Source organism: Sarcophilus harrisii, chromosome 2, assembly GCF_902635505.1.
Source record: "Sarcophilus harrisii chromosome 2, mSarHar1.11, whole genome shotgun sequence".
Classification (NCBI taxonomy): domain Eukaryota; kingdom Metazoa; phylum Chordata; class Mammalia; order Dasyuromorphia; family Dasyuridae; genus Sarcophilus; species Sarcophilus harrisii.
This window is the reverse complement of record NC_045427.1, coordinates 390,496,665-390,516,740: the sequence shown is the minus strand read 5'-3', so window position 1 is coordinate 390,516,740 and position 20,076 is coordinate 390,496,665. Positions and strand designations below refer to the sequence as shown.

The 20,076-nt window shown below is 38.2% G+C and overlaps 2 protein-coding genes across 2 annotated transcripts in view; one reads left to right on the top strand and one right to left on the bottom strand.

The window, feature by feature from the left end:
• Nucleotides 1-16,585, top strand: part of FNDC9 (fibronectin type III domain containing 9) — a 47,194-nt gene extending 30,609 nt beyond the window's left edge. The window contains exons 2-4 of the mRNA XM_012551999.3: nucleotides 5,430-5,466; nucleotides 11,371-11,690; nucleotides 15,756-16,585. Of these exons, the coding sequence (XP_012407453.1) occupies nucleotides 15,763-16,422 (660 nt within the window). The 5' untranslated portion in view covers nucleotides 5,430-5,466; nucleotides 11,371-11,690; nucleotides 15,756-15,762 and the 3' untranslated portion in view covers nucleotides 16,423-16,585. The remainder of the gene's footprint in view (nucleotides 1-5,429; nucleotides 5,467-11,370; nucleotides 11,691-15,755) is intronic.
• Nucleotides 1-20,076, bottom strand: part of CYFIP2 (cytoplasmic FMR1 interacting protein 2) — a 140,830-nt gene that overhangs the window by 40,655 nt on the left and 80,099 nt on the right. The window contains exon 23 of the mRNA XM_031953599.1: nucleotides 18,085-18,172. Within this exon, the coding sequence (XP_031809459.1) occupies nucleotides 18,085-18,172 (88 nt within the window). The remainder of the gene's footprint in view (nucleotides 1-18,084; nucleotides 18,173-20,076) is intronic.

Genomic DNA, 20,076 nt, shown 5'->3' with positions numbered 1-20,076 from the left:
AGTAACACATCTTCCAGGTCTTCTTCAATAACCTGCTAGTATTATGAGAAGGAGCCTCTTCCTATTTCTTGGCCTCTTAAATCTGTAGTATACAAATGGCATGCTCACATCTAATTTTCTGGAGCTAATTGTTTTCCTATAGATTAAAGGAAAGTGTTTTTAGTATTAAATGCTTTTTGGGATCTATATTGAACAGAGATATTACTGATGACAATTATGATCCGAGTTATATTGTAGAAACTATTCTCTTGAGTGTAGAAACTATTCTCTTGAGTGTGGAAACTGAACGTGTATCACAACGTAACATTCTCACTCTTTGTTGTTCACTTGCATTTTGCTTTCTTACTCTCTTTTTGATGTTTGTTTGTATGTGTGTGTGTGTGTGTGTGTGTGTGTGTGTGTGTGTGTGTGTGCAGCAAGAGAATTGTATAAATATGTTTATACATTTTGGATTTGACATATATTTTAACATGTTTAACATATATTGGATTGCTTGCCATCTAGGGCAGGGCATGGGGGGAAGGAGGAGAAAATCTGAAACACAAGGCTACGCAAGGGTCAATGTTGTCATAAAAGGCTTTAAAAATTAAAAAAAGAAGAAAGAAACTATTATCTCTTATTACCAACATTTCTGCAACTAAAAATTGGCTGGAAATACTTGAAAACTTTTATAATGGACCAGAAACCACATTTTGTCCTTATTTGTTATTATTATAGTTAGGAGAGCTTGATATAATAGGAAGAATATTTCCCTGGGAGTTGGAAGATGTTCTAAACCTAGTTTTGTCATTTATTAGCTATGTAACCTTGACCTCATAGAGTTAGATTATCTGTAAAGTTCCTTCCATCTCTAACATTGTATATTCTAAAGCCTATTCCCATTTCTAACATTGTATCTAAGGTACTAGCTCTAATATTATGTTAAATCTTATCCCAGCCCTGACATTGTACATTCTAAGGTTCCAGCTCTAACATTCTATGTTCTAAAGCCTATCCCAACTCTAACATTGCTGTTCTAAAGCACATTTCAGCTCTGACAATGTCTCAGCTTTAACATTCTATATTCTAAAGTTCTTTGAGCTCTAAGATTATAATTTTATGAGTAAAACTTAAAATCACAAATGCAATTTCCTTTGTTATTCATTTCATATTAGATTCAAATATGTAAACACAAGCAAATAACTAGATGGCTATTTAAGGAAAAGAAATACTCCAAAGTCTGTATCCTTGATAGTCCCCCCCCCAACTCCTAATGCTTTATCCTCCAACACTCCCTTTCATTTACTCTGTATGTTGTATGTACTTAATTATGTACATGTTATCCTTCCCCCCTTATTCCCCAACTAAAAGGTAGACTCTTTGTGGCAGAGACTAATTCTCAGCACTTAGCAGGGCTCAAAGATTGACACAAACTAAAAACTAGTTTCATAATTTTCTTTTTTTTTTGAGATTAGATTGAGTTTATTTTTTTTAAATTAAAGTCTTATTTTATTTAAAAAAAAAAAGAGTTCTGAAATATGAGAACTTAAAAGAAATTCTCTCTAATTGAAAACTCTTGATTTCTATCCTAGTACTTAATAATGCAATCAAAATATTGGAATATCTTGCTCTAAATGACTCTTCTAAAATTGTGAGGCAAAATATCAAAGATATAACATCCCATATTTCATAAAATATACATATAAGTGCCTTTCCCCTCTTATTTTGCCTTTTCTTTCCCTTTCTTTGTAACAAAGAATTTTAGAAATATTCACACAGGTATATCATAGAATAAATAACAATTACAAAATCACATAGACCACTCTTCTCTTTTACAGGCATTTTGATATTTACACAAAACCACAACACCTGGTCAGATGATTTTGTTCAATCCTCAAATCATTTAATTCAATGAGAGAAATGATGAAAAAATTAAATTTGGAATGGCATAGACAACAGAGACAGATAATTGAAAGAATTTTTAGAAATCTTTTTTATTTGTATAAAAGGACCTATTCAACTTGAATTCCCCTAACCCCTAAGGTTTAGGGGTTTTCTTTTTTGTATGAACCTGATAGTTCATTGGTGTGAGGAATTTATCAAAGAGGAGGGCCCTCTATCAGAGCTGTCCAGGGCCTCCAATATTTTTGGATTGCACATCCGTTGCAGTAAACAATTTTTATTATACTGTCCATATATAGAGAATTACTTATTTATCATATATATATATATATATATATATATAAACTGTGGTGATAATTATATATATCATAAAATTTATTCCCAAAATTTATATTTTAAAAGGATGAAATGAAAGAGAAATAATATTTGATCCTGGGGTCAACAGTGAGCAATTAGGATTTAAGGAATAGGGGAATGATATGGTTAGATTTGTACTTGGGAAAATCTCTTTGACAGGACAGAGTGGAGAAGGAAGTAAAGATATAGGGAGAATATTACAGAAAGCTATTGCAATAATCCAGGTGACAGATCATGAGAACCTGAATCAGAGTGGTTGCCATTATATAGGTGGAGAAAAGGAGGTGAGTTGTTAAAAAATGTTTGGGAGGTATAATTGAAGGAGGAATTTGCCAGATGAAGAAGAAAGAGGAAGGAGAGAGAATGCTGGAGACATGGTGACTGGAGAGAGGTTGGTTATCTTATCAGTAATAGGGAGGTTTAGAAGACAAGTGGGTTAGGGACAAGGGGAAGGTAATTTCTTCTAGGTACCCACCCAAAATTGGGGCTCTTACTCACCAATGACAGCAGGGAGATTAGAGCCTTGAGAGATAGAAGCTAGGTATGCTAGGGGGAGGGTAGGAATTTTCCCAATGGCTTCCATATACTTGGCATTAATTCTTTGGATAGCAGTTAGATAATTGTTTTGAGGGACAAAAAGGGCGAGGTAGAGAGTGCCTAGACGAGAGGCTAAAGTAGGGGTACTTGTTTTAGAGAGTAAGTATAGACTGGCTATGGGAGGGAATATGGTATGTAACTTAGGTATGCTAGTAAATGCTTTAATAATTAGCTTTCCAATGTATATAGAGTATATTTTAAAGTTTAATCTATGCCACGAGTTTACAGAGTTGTAATTACATTCACAGTGAAAATTTAATAATTAGCTCTCCAGCTGGGAAGACTTGACTTTAGAATTCTATAGTATACAACTGATATTCTCAAGCCCTGACTGATCACATTGAGGTCAGTTTAAACCCTTTTCCTCCCATTTTAGAGACCTTAGACTAGGACATTGAGAGGTTAACAGGGAAGGAGGGAATGAGCAGTTATTAAGAACCAACTATGTGCCAGGCACTGTCTGTAGTAAATACTTTTTACAATTATTGTTTTATTTGTTTTTCACACTAAATTGATGAATGTATGATTATATTTCTCTATGGTTAGGAAAACTGAAGCAGTCATAAAGTTGAGTAACTTGCCCAGATAGGGAGTATCTGAAGCTGTATATGAACTCCTGATTCCAGACTAAGCACTCTATATTCACTGTGCCACCTAATTGTTGCAGCTAGGATGAAAGATTTGTCCATGTTTACACAGGTAGAATATATTCAAGGAAGGACTTAAATCCAAGTTTTCTTGGCTTCAAAACAAGTTATTGATTCACTATGCTACTCTGCCTCTATCAGAAATGAATAATACATTGTAATTTAATCAATAGAAAGTGTTACCTGATGTTCTGTTAGCCAGAACTCTGCTACCCAGCACTTCCACAATACAATGTTAATGGCATTTTTAACTATGTTTCAGAGTTCTTATAAGGATCCTCAAAGAAAGATTTCTGTTCTATTCAGTCTAGTTTTATTGCTGCAGGGATCTTAATCATCTTAATATGGAAAATTCCTGCATTGCATAAAATTCAGGATACTTGATCAATTGCAGTCCCCCATCCCTTCACCATTCTGGATAACAGAATATATTCATTATATGAAGAATTCATCCACTTTGAGGTAAGAGTTCAAAGTGTGTTATACGCAGTTGCAACATTTATGCCGTGAAAGTCCACTTTGGTGCTATGCAGGTGAATTCTTAATATTACTTGAATGTGATAAAATTCTCAACCAAATAGAAGGTGAATGGAGACATTATCATATGTAGCTACAAAATATTCTAAAGGCCACTTTGGCCCAGGATGGGAGTGGCCCTGTACCTATTACAGAGTCAAAAGTATGATAATTGGTCAAGTTAGTATCATGCACATACCAGGCATTTTTATGAAAATGATCAGTACTATAATTAAGTTTTCATGTTCAAATCAAATGTACATGTTAACAGTTGAAAGAAATGATTATTAATAATCAATGATTTGGGGAGATCCACAGTTCTCCCTCTTTTTCTAAATTCCTCATTTCAAGATGATAGCAGATAGGATTAACATTCATCTCAGTGTAGGTATTGCTACCCCACCTAACTTTACAAAGAATTTAATTTATGGTGAAACACCACCCATTATCTTCTGCTCCATCTTGGATGCTCCAGCTTGCTCAAGATTGGGCAATTCAGAATTAAATGACATAATCCAAGTCACATTCCTGGGGCCTCTCATTAGAATAGGTCCACTACTCATTGTAATATTTATTTTTCCTTATTACCTGTTAACCAGTCAGAGTTGATCACCAACATCAGAAACACCCAGGCTTCTAAGGGCATATAAACTGTGATCCCACTACCATGGTTGGTCTTTGGCATTTAAGAATATCACTGACCTTTTATTAACAAAATATTACCATTATTAATAAAATTATTAATTACTTAGAAATTATGCCTCTCAAACTTTGAAAATGTCACACAATGTAGTACATGTTGCAATTTTTGTATTATAATTGTATGGGTTATTTATTATTTTTTTTTTTGGTACCAGATCTTTGATTTTATCAGTAGGGGCAGTACTTCTTAAAGTGTGTTCTGGAGACTCCTGAGGTCCCTGGGACATTTTTAAAAGGGGACTCGTGAAGCAAAAACTACTTCCATAATAATATGAAGTCATTTTGGTTATATATATAATAAGTATCAATAGATGTGGGTCCTCAATAATTTTTATGAGCATTAAGGAGTCCTGAAACCAAAAAGTTTGAGAGCTACTGCAATAGAGAATTCTTAGTATGGAAATCCCCCCTAAAGCACTTAGTACCCTTCTTAGGAAACTACTGGTGGTTTGTGAGAAATTAAGTGACTTGCTAAAGGTTGTAGAGCTGACAGTATTAGAAATGGGCCTGGAATCCAAACTTTTTGATTCTTAGGCTAGCTCTCTAAATCTTGTGTCGTTTTATCTAGTGGATTGAGATCCAATGTGCCTGAAACACAGCAGCCAAAAAGACTGACTTAATTTTTTTTTGTTTTCTTTTAGGAAAAGGGATTTTTCTTCAAGTGAGTAGGGGCTTTTTTAGCTAACAGTCTCTGACAAGATCCACTAATGGTTTGGCTTTGTTCTCTAGGTCCACAGGAGGATGCTGAGATGCTGATCTGGTAATGGTGAGCATTTGAGAATACTGCCTTTCATAAAAATTCAAAGTTTATGGTCCATTACACTCTTTTCTCAGTGTCAGTTAGCTGTTTCTTCTAACCCACAGAGCAGCAAGAATGCACTCTGGTCTTCTTATAGGTCCTTCTTTAGGATAGGAGATTTGGGACAATATCACTTTTCTGAACTGTGCCCACTAAAGGGAAGTCAGAAGTTTATCATTTCTTTCTTAATCTTTTGGCCTTTTTCTCATGGCATGGACCTGAGGCCTACTCTAGAATCAGAGACAATCAGGGCTAACTGTGATCTTAGGGATAATTTAGTCTAATTTAATTATTTTACACATTTCAGGATTGAGACAAACATAGTAGTACCCAACAACTCAACTCATTTGTTTACATAGCATTTCAAGATTCACAAAACCAGTGAAGGAATGTTAGTTTCTTGAAGGTAGGGACTTATTTTTGTGCTCCTGGTACCTGCACAGCAGCACCGGCCACCCAGTAGACTTAGTAAATACTTACTGAATGAAAGAATGTACAATTTTCCACAGTACGATTCTGAAGTTGCCTTTAGGCTTAGCACAAATTCCCTTCATTTCACCATTATCCTGGGCAGGTGGGCCACCTCCAGAATCTCCTCTATTGGAGCAATCACTTTAGAGTGAAGAAAGTATGGAATATACTCCACTGTCTTGTCCCCCAAAAGTTTTGTTTCTGAGATGTCTGTTTTCTAAGATCTCCTATTGCCGATTGCAGCTCTTCTCAGCAAACATGAATAAATCATATAAAAGTGGATGACAATTCATCAGCTCCCTGACAAGTTTGAGAGAACATAGGTTTGGAACTAGAAGAGACTCTAAGAAAGTTTTCTTTTTTCTTCTAGGCAGGAGTAAGGAATGAATTCAATGTCAAATTGCTTTACCAACACAGGACAGGAGCCACTAACAAAACAAACAAACCAGGCACACACACCATGCAATTGGAAGACCCTCTTTTGGACATTTTGACAGGACTAAGCTCCTTGAGGGCAGGGACTGTATATTTTGTCTTTGTATCTTTAATGGATCCTTACACATAACAAATACTCAAGAAATGCTTGCCAAATTCAATGGAACTGAATTGTTGTTAAGTCCTTCAAGTCTCTCAGAAATAGGATTGCATGGAAGAGAGTTCCAAAGACAGCATGAGGCAAACAAAACTCCTTTCAAAAAATCACCAATATTCAACTATCACCCTTCTCCATTCCCATGGACATGCCAACACATGCAAGTATAGAAACACACCCATGCCAACAGAGACATGCACATACAACCCCTGAGGGCACCCAGTCTAACCTGCTGACTCAATAGGAGGCTGGACCTTACTGCCCCATAGGGGAATGGGTGGAGAGGCAGAAGGCTGGACATACTCTGACCATGTGAAGAAAAATAGGGATGCAATGGTGATTCTAGATCTTTGAAACCTACTACAAATATTCCTAGTGGGCATCCTACCAATTAACTACATCTAAACTGATCCTGCTAATTGACTTCACTAAAAAGAGCAGAGTCAAATTAGCAGGATTGGTTCATTAGCAGACTTGAACATCCTTTCTGAGCTGACAATTAACAGGGCTGAACACTCGTGTATCTTGAATTCAATATGTACCTAGTCATTTTAGGAAAGCTCACTTAAAACGGACTTCATTTAAAGTCAAACTGCATGAAATAAAAGCCACTTTCCTCTCTGGATTTCATTTCCCCCATCTGTTGGACTAGATGAGCCCCAGGGTGTCTTCCAGCACTAAAATGGTATGATTCTTCCATCTAAAATAACAAGCAACCCTAATTTAAGGCCACATATTAATTGGGTTTGATGCCAAATGCATTTTCTTCAGGCAAAGGAGTATCTTAAGAATGGGGGTGTGTGAAGGATGCTTAAAGAAGCACAAAACAAAACTCAATTAGTAATTGAATGTTGTGAATCAGCCTATCTGCATTTCATGGGACTGTCTATTGGCCATAAGATAATTCATATTCTCATTTTAAAGCAAGCACTAAGTTAATGAATGCTAGAATTGTTAACCATGCACCCATTGTTTGGCCCTATTGAGTCTCAGTTGTTCGTCACATGATGGAATCAAGTCTATTAGTTGAACAACCCACCTATTTGTCATCTTTCTGATCTGCTTGGTATTTCATCACATAATAGGATATCTGCCATTGCCACCCTAGGTGGATCTCCTTAGACAGGTTTTGTATAATGTATCTTTCTAAGCTGAGATTTCTACTTTGTTATGAGTTAATATTCTTACAAATCATGATGGATAGTACAAGGGAATTTCCTATTTTACCTTGATTTTTGTGGAAATCAGATAATATTGTCTATGTTTGCAAGACCCTTCCAATTGGGAGTGCCTAAGAGACATTCTAGAATCCCTTGCTGTTGTAACTTTCTATTAGTTCTAAATCTTTCCCTAGTTTCAGCACTCCAGATTCTTCTGAAATTCTATGTTCTAAGATTGCTTTTGGTTTTAACTTTTTGTTTCCTTCCAGTGTGTGTATGAGGTGGGAGTGGGAGGACAGTCTAAAAGTACTTAATTCCTTAATAAACTATTTTATAAACACTTTGCATCCCTGAAATCTGGAATCACAATTGCTATCTTTCTCAAAACTTCTAAGTATTAAGGACTTTTCCCCTGATGTTAAAGCTGTTTCAGATTTCCTCTCTTTTTTTAAAACAATTCTTTACTTTCCCCTTTCCAGTTTCTTTCCTCTTCCTAGATATTTGATTGTAACCAGTTGGTCACACTCTGACAAATAAACTAGCTCTTTGATTCAGGTGGAATACATAGATCTTAAAATTCTAAATCACTTTGAAAAGCCAAAGTCTTTGAAAGTGAATGACTGAATTAGCAATAGCCATGCTTGGGAAGAAGTACAGTAAAGAATCCAACATCAGAGCTGGAAGGAACCTCAGAACATAGAATATCATATAAAGAATGGCTCTTAAAGGCTTTTGTAATTCATTGTTTTCATATTAGAGAATGCAAAACAGAGCCACAGAGAGAAGCAGCCAAAGTTTTATATTTTTATTATTTGTCTGAATCCATTCTAAGACTCAATTTTCCAACCACCAGATGATCCAGTTCTTCTGGAACTGGTAGTTGCTATGCTGTCCTTTCGGGAATGAGATGTTTGTGAGCTCTCACAGAGTAAATAGAGAGAGGTAATGTGAAGATCTGAATCAAGACCTGCTTCTGACACATTTTTGGATAAGTCAATTTCTCTAAGACTGCAGATTGCAGAGAAAGGACTGACCTGTACTGACAGAGAGAATTTCATCACCCAGAAGTTACTCATACCATTGAAAACACAGGTTTAGTCCTTATTCCTGTGAGTAATAAATGACATTTTGGTTTTGGTGATCACAGAAGTTGTTTACTGTTTTTCTCTTGAGTCATTTTAGTTGTGTCCAGTTCTTCATGATTCGACTTGGAGTTTTTGTGACAAAGGTCCTAGAAAAGTTTGCCATTTCCAAGTTCTCCAACTTACTTTATGAACTGAGGAAGCTGAGGTAAATAGGATTGTGTGATCTTAGGGTCATGCAAATAAGAAAGTATCTGAGGCCAGATCTGAACTCAAAAATCAATATTCCTATTCCAAGCCTAGCATTCTATCCACCTAGCTGACCAGTGTCATGGTAGAGTAGTTGCTAAATTCAGTAAAAGATAGCTCTTATGGATACAGTATACTTTTGGGATGGAGTACACATCATAGTTCTGATATATCATAGGTTAGCATAAGAAATTAAATGGGAACTTTTGGGGAGTTTTGCAGAAGCTACAGATGATACAAGAAGACCAGAAGGCAACACAGAGTCTACAACCAAATACCTAACACAAATTTTACAATAAGATACCATAAATACTCTATAAAAGAAAAACTTCAGACTTCTTCTCTGGTACAAAAGAGGGTTAAAAAAATCTTGCAAGGACTTTCCAGATCCCAGTACTTTCCATCCCAATGGGCACTTTCCCATGCCCCCTACCCCAGAAATATGAAAGGGATAACTGCAGTATGAAAGCTAAGGCCAAATATATTGTACTGTATAGCCTTCTCTTAACCTTACAATTTTAAGAGGCAATGACAATTTTGGGGAAAAATTATAGTTACATGCTCTTAAAATTTGATCAGAGATGCTTTTAAGAGGAAATATTAATTTTTTTGGGAGCTATGTCTACTATGTACAATTTGTTGCATATATATAGTAGAAAAAGTCCTAAACTTGGCATCATGAAGACCTGGGTTCAAATTTTATCTATGATGCTTATTAACTGTGTCACCCTGGGCCATGCACTTAACTGCTCTGAGGCTCAGTTTACTCTTCTGTAAAATAAAATAAAACATCTAGAAATCTCATAGGGATTTGTGAGACCTAAATGAATTTATTTAGACACATACACACATGGCTTTGGAAATTTTAAGTGATGTGTCAATTGTTTTTTAAAAAATCTGGTTAATTGGAAATTGTTTGTGATATCTTTATTTTGGGGGTAGAGAGTTGGGACCAATGATTTTAATGGTGTAAGGAACTCCCAATATTGGAAATTCCATCTACAGATACTTATCACTCTTTTAATCTTTTAATCCCTGACTTTACTATGGCCAGATAGTGATTGTGGTACATTCAGATGCCATTCCATAGCTCCTTCCCTGTCATCTGGGATTGATTCTGACCCAAAGTTATGGTGACTTTCTCTGGCCATTGCTCATTATGAAAATGGAAACAAAACAAGAGAGCGTAATGCAGTAAAAGGACCATACTGAGGATTTTTCATCACTGAATGAAGAACAGGGCTGAAGGATGAATTATTTGTTTCCAGACAATTCCCTACTGCTCTAGGCTGAGCCTGTTTGGCTATTCTTGGTTTTGGCTATTCCACCTGGCAATGCAGAAAAAGTATTAGTCAAGGAATCGGAATTCATGAGTTTTAATTTCACCCTCACCTTTTACCAGTTGAGTAAATTTGGACAGGTCAACAGAAAGGTTGACACATTTAATAACAGCTCCTATGTCTATAACTGTTTCTGATTTCCAAAGCACTTTCCACACAATAGCCCTAGGGGATAGGTTGTGTAAGGAACACTATCCCCACTTTGAAGATTGGAAAACTGATTCAAATGGAATAAGTGACTTGCTCATAGTCACTATCAGTACACTAACAGACACTAACCAGTCAGAATTGAGGGCTTACCATAGTTGGGTCTTCTGACTTTGAGTATAGTGCTTTTAAAAAAACTTTACCATGAATTTGTTTCTCTCTGAATAATATAGCTATATCCCTATTTTGTTGGAGTAAATCTTTTTCCTGTATTCTCCAAACAGGGCTTTTGGTGGCTCATTTCGGACATAAAAAGCATAGGGAAGAGAGGAGTTGAAATCTCACAGCCAGAACATGCTGCTGTGGAGAAAGAGAACAAGGAATCATTGAAAAGATCCCAGAATCATTGAACTCAATGAGCAAGTAGACTAGCCCTCTCATTTTACAAGTGAGGAAATTGAGACCCTGTCTGAATGATTAAATGGCAAGATTGCATAATGAATGCATAATACCAGGGCAAAATAAGGAAATTAAGAGAGATTACAGAGATGAAGAGCCAGATGGGGAGAAAAGAAGGTGATAGATGAGAATCAAATGAACAGCAATAAAAAAGGAAAAGGCGTTAAGTGCAACTAGGATAAATGGGGATAAGAAGATAAGGTAATTTTTGCCACAAAAAAACTCAAATGAATTCTCTTAACTCTTCAATCATGGTTGAAGTGAGTAAAGAAAAATATGAACAAACAGAAGTATTAAAGAAGAGATAAAACTAAGGCAAGCATGAAATTTGATTTTTCCCATTTTTTTTTTTTAACTCTTTGTCCAAACAGAAAGAAGAAATGTCCTCCCTCCCAGGGCTGCAGGCTTTCAGGAGACAGACCACTGACTGGCTCCCTGAAAACGGATGTGCGTACAGGTCTTATTGGTTGCCATGGTGAGGGATGCTGACTCTGAAGAAATGTATAATACAAAGCTTGGAGGGGTGTAGAGGTGGCAATGGGCTTTCTCAGTCAGCAGCAAAAGAGACATCAGGGAGGACCCTAACTGTGAGGGAAAGAAGGAAAAGCATCATTAATTCTGCTTTCTGTCTGCTCTATCACCGAGAGCTGGGCTCTGGCTGAATAGTTCTCCAGGGAAGAGAACTTGTAAGGTAAGATACACAGCCTTTCTTTCTCACGCTCTGTCTGGAGAAACCCCTGCCATTACTTGGAACAGAGGAGGGAACAAGGGAATGAATCAACAAAGTCAGGGCTTTTAAGAACAAAAGCAGAGAGGAAGACAAAAAGGAAATAGGTAGAAATGCGATGGAATGGGGTGAAGGAGAATAGGAGAGTGAGGCTGAATTAAAAGAGGTATGCATTTATTCAGAGAAGTAAGGAATGAATACGTATGTATATGTATGTAAATTATATATCTATATATTATATTATTTATTAGGGAACTAGAAGATGCTTTATTAAGCAACTCAGTCTGTCAAGTGAGCCAATATACCATGGCTTTGGGCTAAAATGAAAAGAGGCACTTTTTTTTTTTTAACTAAGATGACGGAGTAACTGTTATAAAAATCTTCTTTCCCAATCCTCCATGAGCTATAAAGTAATGAACAGCACAGATTTGAGGCAGGGTTATATTGTAGAAAAATCATAGGACTCGCCGTCAGCAGTCCTGGGTTCACATCCCAAGTCTTCCACTACTGAGCTATATATTCATTTCAGACCACGTTAGTGCTATGAGCCTCAGTTTTCTCAACTTATAAAATTGTAGAGTAAATATAAATCATCTTTAAAGGTCCTTCCATTGGATATTCTATGTAAATGAATTGGGTCCTCCACTCCTAGTCAAATTAGGTTGAAGAGATAATATGCTTGTGTGGGAGGGAATAAGAGAAGGGAGAGAATGAACAAGATTCCCCAGATATTGTTCTATAATAGCCCTTCAGAGATAGTTACTGAAAGCACTTAATGAATCCCTTTAGAATCCATTTTTCAAGGAAGGGATGCTCAGCCAAATGTTAGGAATATTTCCAAGCCTGAGTGTTATGATCTCAGATGAAAAGCAATACCTGGAAAATCATTTCAGTGCCATATATTTTCCTGTAGTTCAGTTCCTTTAAGAAACGCAGGCAAGATAATAAGGAGATGGTAAAGGGGAAAAAGCAAAATAACGCCTCTTGGTAAACTCAAGATCACATTGGATTGCTTAATTTTTATTGTCTTAGAAAAAACAGTTGCATGTGTATTGGGGGGAGAATTGCATGTAAAACTGCATTTACAGAGTACGGCTGTTTCTTACTGTTACAGCAAGAACTTGGAGAGGGAATTCAGGAAGTATGGAGGGCATGTTACAGAGAAAAGTTACTAAATCTCTCTGGGGCTCAGTTTCCTCATTTATAAAATGAGAGGGTTTGGAGTAGAAGGATTACAAGATTCCTTCCCGCTTTAAGACTATAAAATCAGCAGAACAGAATTGATCATAGCTTCCCTTCAAATGTGACAGGCTAATGGCTTACAATATCTTTCTCCTTTTGTGGGAGCCTCTTTGGGGTTTTACTTGATTTGATGAAGTTTTCTGGTAGCCAGGAGCCAAAAGAAGTGTGTCTGTCCTCGCCAGTCCCAAGACCCTTTGCCAGGGTCTCCAGACAGAACACAGCAGTTCTGCCTTCAGATGGACCTCCCTGTAAAAGCCTGGCTGGCTTTTGCTGAGTGCACCACGCTGTGAGACAGGAGCTGTCTGGCACAAAGCCTTCTCCCATGTTATCAGGCATGACGCATTTTATAGTTTAATGACTAGACAAAGGGGAGCTATCACAGAGGAAAGAAGCTGAATAAATTGAATTTGAATAGGTATCTGGGAGCTCCAGTGACTAAGCCTGAAGCTTCTAGTTCGGCTGCTTCCTTCCTCCTTATACTTTTAAGAATATTTCTTTTTTAAGACCATTCAAAGATCAAGAATCTCAGCCATTACCCTCCTATTTAGCTTGGAAAACTTAATGAGATTGTCCCAATGTCCATGGGGACCATTGGATCTCATAGCACAGGCAAAGCAGATGGCAAAAAGGGAAGGATGCAAGAGAGGGGGAAGGGAAGAAAAGGAAGAGAAGAAGGAGAGAGAAAAATGAAAAAAAGCAAAAGATATATGAAGGGATGAAGGGGGATTTGGGCCTACTTACTGTTGTTGCAGGTACTACTTAGAGGGGGTGTCAATACCTAGAATTTTCTCTCTCCCATTTGTGTCAAAGACCCTAAGTCTCTTCCACACTAACATCTTCCTTAGGCAGGGCCTCCCAGAGCTCTGGGCTATTCTGCTCTTAGAGTTTGGACCAGAAGATCATTCTAAGCTAAGCTAAGCTAGTTGAGATTGTTTCAATCCTACCCCTACAACTATATATTTTTCCTTTCACTTTTTTCTTTCCCCTCCCTCAGCTGCCACATTTAATTAGCTGCTAAAGTCACATCAACCCTATCTGCAGTGATTCATATCCTAACCCCTCCTCTCTATTCTCACAAATACTATATCAACCCAGCTCCTCATTATCATTCATTTTTTTACTATTTCAATAGCCTTCTAACCAATATTACTGCTTCTGCTCTTACTCCCTAGACATCCCATGTACCCTTGCCATAGAAATCTTTCTTTTGGAACAGAACTCAAAATTTCATTTCCTTGCTTAAAATTCCTTCATGACTCCTTATCTAAGAAAAAGAAAAGCTCATTCTCATGAGCTGGTTTTTTTAGACCTTCCACAATATAATGCCATATAATATTTCCAACTTTATCTCCAGGTAAGATGCGTTTCCGTTAGACTGTGAACTACTCATTTTCTCCTTTATACACTCTAAATTTACCTGCCTTCATGCCTTTGCTTATATTATTCTCTATATTTTCAATGCATTTCTATTGAATTTTTTATTTCAAAATTCAAAAGACCTATTCTTTCATGGAGTAAAAGGGGAGTATTCCCTTTAAAAAAACAAACAAAAAAAATTGATTATAGCCATTCCAGGATTCAGGAGACATTGTCCAACTTAATAGTGTTATTATGGCCAAAAAAAATAATAATAATCATCTGGTGCTCAAACAGATGCATCTCTCCAAATACCAGCACTTAACACAGTGCTGGCATTTGATAAATATTGACTAAGTGGTTGATCGACTTAACAAAGCTCATCTTGAAAGATAGGCCCACAGTTCATCTCTGGGCACAGAATCAAACCCTTGGCCTTTTGATAGGACTTGTCAGGGTTTGTACTTCACTGGCATAGCCTTCAAGAGCCCAGGTTTATCCCTAAGCTGGGATGAAGAGAGATACTAGTGGGGACATTCCTGGAGGTGCCTTCCAGTTATGGGGCACCATCTGCTTAGACTGTTCCCCAGGTCTGGCTGGCAGTGCCTCTTCATGCTTGCTCCTGGAATCTCTGGCCTCCTTCCAAACTCAGGTCAAGTTTCATTCCCTAGCTGAAAAGCTTTTCTTGATCCATTAGCTTTCAGTGTCTTCTCTCTCTTCTTTAATTTAATGAGCAAATTATCATGTATATATTTATCTGTAAGACAGAGAGGCAGTGCAATATAATGGCTAAAGAGCTGGCTTTGAAGTCAGAATGATCTGGATTTCAGTCTCACCTTTGATTCTGGTTTTGTGACTTAGGCTGTATATCTGGTTGTGGAACTTAGAATGAGCCATGGGACTTCATAGCACTCTAAACATCCTTCTACTACTAGGAGTTGACCTACCCAGATGAGAATGCATTTCCTCAACTGAGATGAAATACAGATCTAGTCCCTATCCCAATATTTATGTTAAGACATTGTTCCTCGTCCTCAACTCTCCTCAGTGGAATATGAGCTTCTTGGGGCAGTGACCATTTTTAAGGTTTCCTGGTACCCCCATTGCTCAGCAGAGGGCTTTGTGAACAAGGTCTTCACAAATGTTCATTGGATCTGACCGTATTATTTATAGTCATTTCCCCTTTGTCTCACTAGACTGTAAATACCATGAAGGTACAAACTGTGACTTATCGATCTCCCCCAGCCTTGAAAACAGCATATAACAGGCTTTTACTAAATGTCTGAATTCTCCAGAAGTTTTCCTTAAAAATATGTACTGGCCAAGTATAGAGACCATGCTTGCTGCTCATTTCTAGATTCTTTTCCTTGGGATGGAGGCAGATTTGCCAGGGTAAGGAGAATTGATCTTTTTTTGTGCTTTGGATTTCAGAGACGTGATGAACATTGAAGTTAACAATGTTTCTTACACCAAAGCAACTATCTCCTGGTCCACACTGGAGCCCTGTCTGGAGAACAATTACCATGTCATGTACAGGCCCAACTGGAACAGCATCTTCTCAGGCTACCTGCGCCACCCTTTTCACCATGAAGAAAGAGTGCCCCGAACGCTCAGCTCCCTGGTCCTTCGCCAACTGGCTCCATCCACTCTCTACTTCCTGTGCATCACCTGCAAGAATTCCTACCCCTCCAGCAACCACTGCACTATGTTCCACACTCTGGATAAAGGCACCAGAGCTTCTCCCAGCTCTCAGCTGGATGCTGGAGTATCTCTCTGGGTGGTCACTGCCCTTCTCCTTGCTTGCTTCATGGCCATCTTAGCTTTTTTCTGTCTGCAGTTCTGGTGTCTGAGATGTCATGAGCCACGGTGGGCATACCACTCCAGCCAGCAGGAAGAAGTTGATGAGTTGGTGAGGTGGGGTGAGGATGCTCCGGGCCGAGGGCAGAGGGAGGAAGACCTGCAGGAGTTTCCCATGACAGTGCTACTGACCAAGGGTTCTACCGCCATCTCTGAGAGTACCCACAGTTCTCCCTCTGCCTGCCTCTCTCACAAGGGGACTAACGATCAAGCTGCTGTATTTCCTCATTGTGGATTATGAGTGATAGATGAGTGGTTAAAGAGATGGGCCAATGGAGTGTAGCCAGTTTCTTGACATGTGCTTAAGTAATATTGGTTGATTAGATTTTTTTTTCCCTTTGTCAAAAGAAAAATTTCCTTTTTCTTTTCTCTTATTCTAGGGGAGACAAAATTTAAGGTTTGGATTGGTGTTATATAAAAAACCCCCATAGCCTCTAGCACATTGTGGCTTCTGTCTATTCTCATTTCATCTCTAGTGCAAAACATATATTTCCCACCCTACCTATATTCTGGAAGGGCAGTGTAGAGTGGCAGAAGATAACAGAGATTCCCAAGTCCAACAATCCCCCATCTACCATTTTATATTGCAGGAAGTGAAGCTTTAGGGAGACTGTATGAATTTAAGCTGTGTGTGGGAAAAAGGACTGACCTTGGAATATGATTTCTAGCTCCTTTATGGCCATAGACAAGCCAATTAGCCCCAGTGATCCTGAGGACAGGGACGTTTGCACCAGAGAGGAAGTATGGCATCCTGGACTGAAAGCTGGCCTGGGCCTGAATTCAAGTCCCACCTTGAACCCACACTGGCAATGTACTCCCGGGCAAGTCACTTCAATGTTCCAGAAGATTATCCCTCCTTCCAAAATTAAGAGTTACAGAACAGTTGTTGATCCACATTGAGGGAAGAAATTCTTCATGAAGAGCACCCAATACAAATGAAATTGTAGATTCAGTCAAAAATAAAACAAAAGAGAAATCTGTGTACTCTCTATTTTGTAAGGGTGTTGAGAAGAAAGGACTTAATAAGCTAACTTTTAAGAATAAATATAGGTAATCAATGTTGCCCAAGATCACACAATCCCATTCCCCTGAGGAGTATTTTTAATTATTCTGAGTCCCAAGCCAGAGCTTGAGAAGGATCTTGATAATTAATAGTGGCAGATTTTTGTTTAATTGAGAGAAAAAACTTTTCTTGAATTTTGGTGGGATTTACTATAATCTTCTTAATAATTGAAATGTTCAGCTCTTTTGTTTCTCCTATTACAAAGCCCCCTGGCATGAAACTTCCTCCTTTGGTGAACTCACCTTGTGGATGATGGTCCAAAAAAGGCACAAGGGCCTTAGACTGGATCTGTGCATATAAATATAAATAGCAGGAAAGGAAAAAAGATTCATCTTCCTGCTCTGACTAGATCAGTGTGAAATGAGGGCTTGCTGGCCCTTAAGGCTGAAACCAGTGAGCAAAGATAGACATCTCTACAATCTCCCTAATACTACCAGCATCCATCCCTTCCCTCCACTCTACACCTATGTCATCACTTAGCAGAATCACAGGATTATATGAGCAGCCTATAATTAGTACATAAAGAAAAAAGTAACCAAGCTTAGAAAGATCATTATATACCCTCCTCCCATTCTCAAGCCCTTCATGATAGTCAGTATGTGACCAGGATAAAACAAAATACCATGTTTTTACATTGTCATGCACAAGTCAGATTTTCAGCCTCAATAAAGCTGATTTTAAAATGACTCCAGTATCCTTGTTTCTCTCTGATGTTCTTTTATCCCTAAGCCTTCTGACTCATTGAGCTCCCAGTTTGGAAGACACTTCCCTTCATGTAATCTGCTGATTTGAGGTCTTCTACTGACAATTTTACAAGGAATGTGTTGATAAATCACTGACCTTGGACCCATAGAGGTAGTATGGCTGAACATTGGCAGGTTTGTCCCTCTGGGGTTCCTGGGTAAAGGGGATGGCTGTTCGGACAAAGCTGACACAGGAGAAGAGAGGGATCAAGAGTTAGATGTATTCTGAAATTCCAATACAGGGATATGTGCTGTAATAAAGCCCCTTCTGAACTGAATCGAGATGATGGACTTCACCCATTATTAATTCAGGAGTTTTATCAAAGACCGTGGTGATCATGTCCTATCAATCAAAAAAGCATTTACTAACTACCTAATATGGGCAAAGCCCTGGAATGGATGTTATAGGTCACAGTGGTTCTCAAAGTCTGGTCCAGAGTATCCTCGGAATCACTGAAATCCTTTCAGAGAGTCTACAAATTCATAATTGGTTTTTATTTTTAATGTGATCAATATTTATAACTATAAACCACATAAACAAAAACTCTTTGGACAGATCCTCAATCATTTTTAACAGGACAAAGATGTTGAGAACAAAAGTTTGAGGACTGCTGTTATAGGAAGTTATAAGTTCCTTTTCCACTTTTCCTTTTTGAAAGTTACAATGGCCACGGAAAAATGAAATAGGTTTGCAGAGCTGGTCATTTGCTCTTAGCTGCATGTTTATCAAGGTCAAATAAGTTATAAAGATGATTGAGGTCCAAGAAGCTCCATGTTTGGATCCAAAAGGCAAAGTGCTTTGTTAGAATCAGCTGTGTGTTTGGTTTGCCTAGCCTAGAGAACAGAGACTTCTTGGCCCAGGGTCTCACAGCCAATAAACGTCAGAGGTGGCACCTGGCTCACTTCCTGGTGTCTAGCTATTACACAATCCTGCCTCTCTCCCCTCTTTTACATAAGAAAATGAAGACTCGGAGAGGGAGGTGACTTGTCTAGTGAAATGGCTAATAAGTGGCAGAGAATGGACTCTAAATCAAGTCTGACTCTGAGACCAGGGTCCATTCCCATATACCAAGCTGTCTCTCCATCTACCAGCCATCTCAATTAGTTTTCTGGGTCCCTAGGAGGATAGAATCCCAAGGGAGTTAAAAAGCCCATTCTGTCACGTTTTCTGTTGTACTGGGTATACTGGGGCTATTCTATTTGTTTCCTTAGCACTGTCCCCGGCCCTTAGTAAGCAGTCAACAGATGCTTTTTCATTCATTCATTTATTCATGTATATTATGCTTGACACTCAAGGCCCTGCACAGCCTGGAACTTTTCAGTCTGATCTCATATTACATCCTTCACATACTCTCTATACCTATCAGACTAAGGAACACTGTGCCCCCCACAGGCAATGTCTTCCTGCCTTTCCATCCTTTCTCATGCTGTCTTCTATAGCTGGAAGGCCCTTCTAGGCGGGACAGTAGATAGAATGCTGGGCCTTGAGTCAGGAAGGCACGAGTTCAAATGTGACCTCAGACACCTACCAGCTGTGAGAACTTGGGCAAGCCATTTTACCCATTTGTCTCACTCACCTCAATTAAAAAATGAGAATAACAACAGCTCCTGTCTCAAAGGATTGTTGTGGGGATCAAATGAGATACTAATTGTAAAGAGCTTAGCACAGCTCCTGGCACACAGTAGGTGCTTTAAGATGCTTATTCCTTATTATTGTTCTGTAAGAAATGACCAACAGGATGATTTCAGAAAGGCCTGGAGAGACTTACACGAACTGATGCTGAGTGAAATGAGGAGGACCAGGAGATCATTATAATCTTCAACAACAATACTATATGATGACCAGTTCTGATGGACCTGACCATCCTCAGCAACGAAATCAACCAAATCATTTCCAATGGAGCAGTAATGAACTGAACCAGCTACACGCAGAGAAAGAACTCTGGGTGATGACTAAAAACCATTACATTGAACTCCCAATCCCTATATTTATGCCCACCTGCATTTTTGATTTCCTTCACAAGCTAATTGTACAATATTTCAGAGTCTGATTCTTTTTGTACAGCAAAATAACAGTTTGGTCATGTAT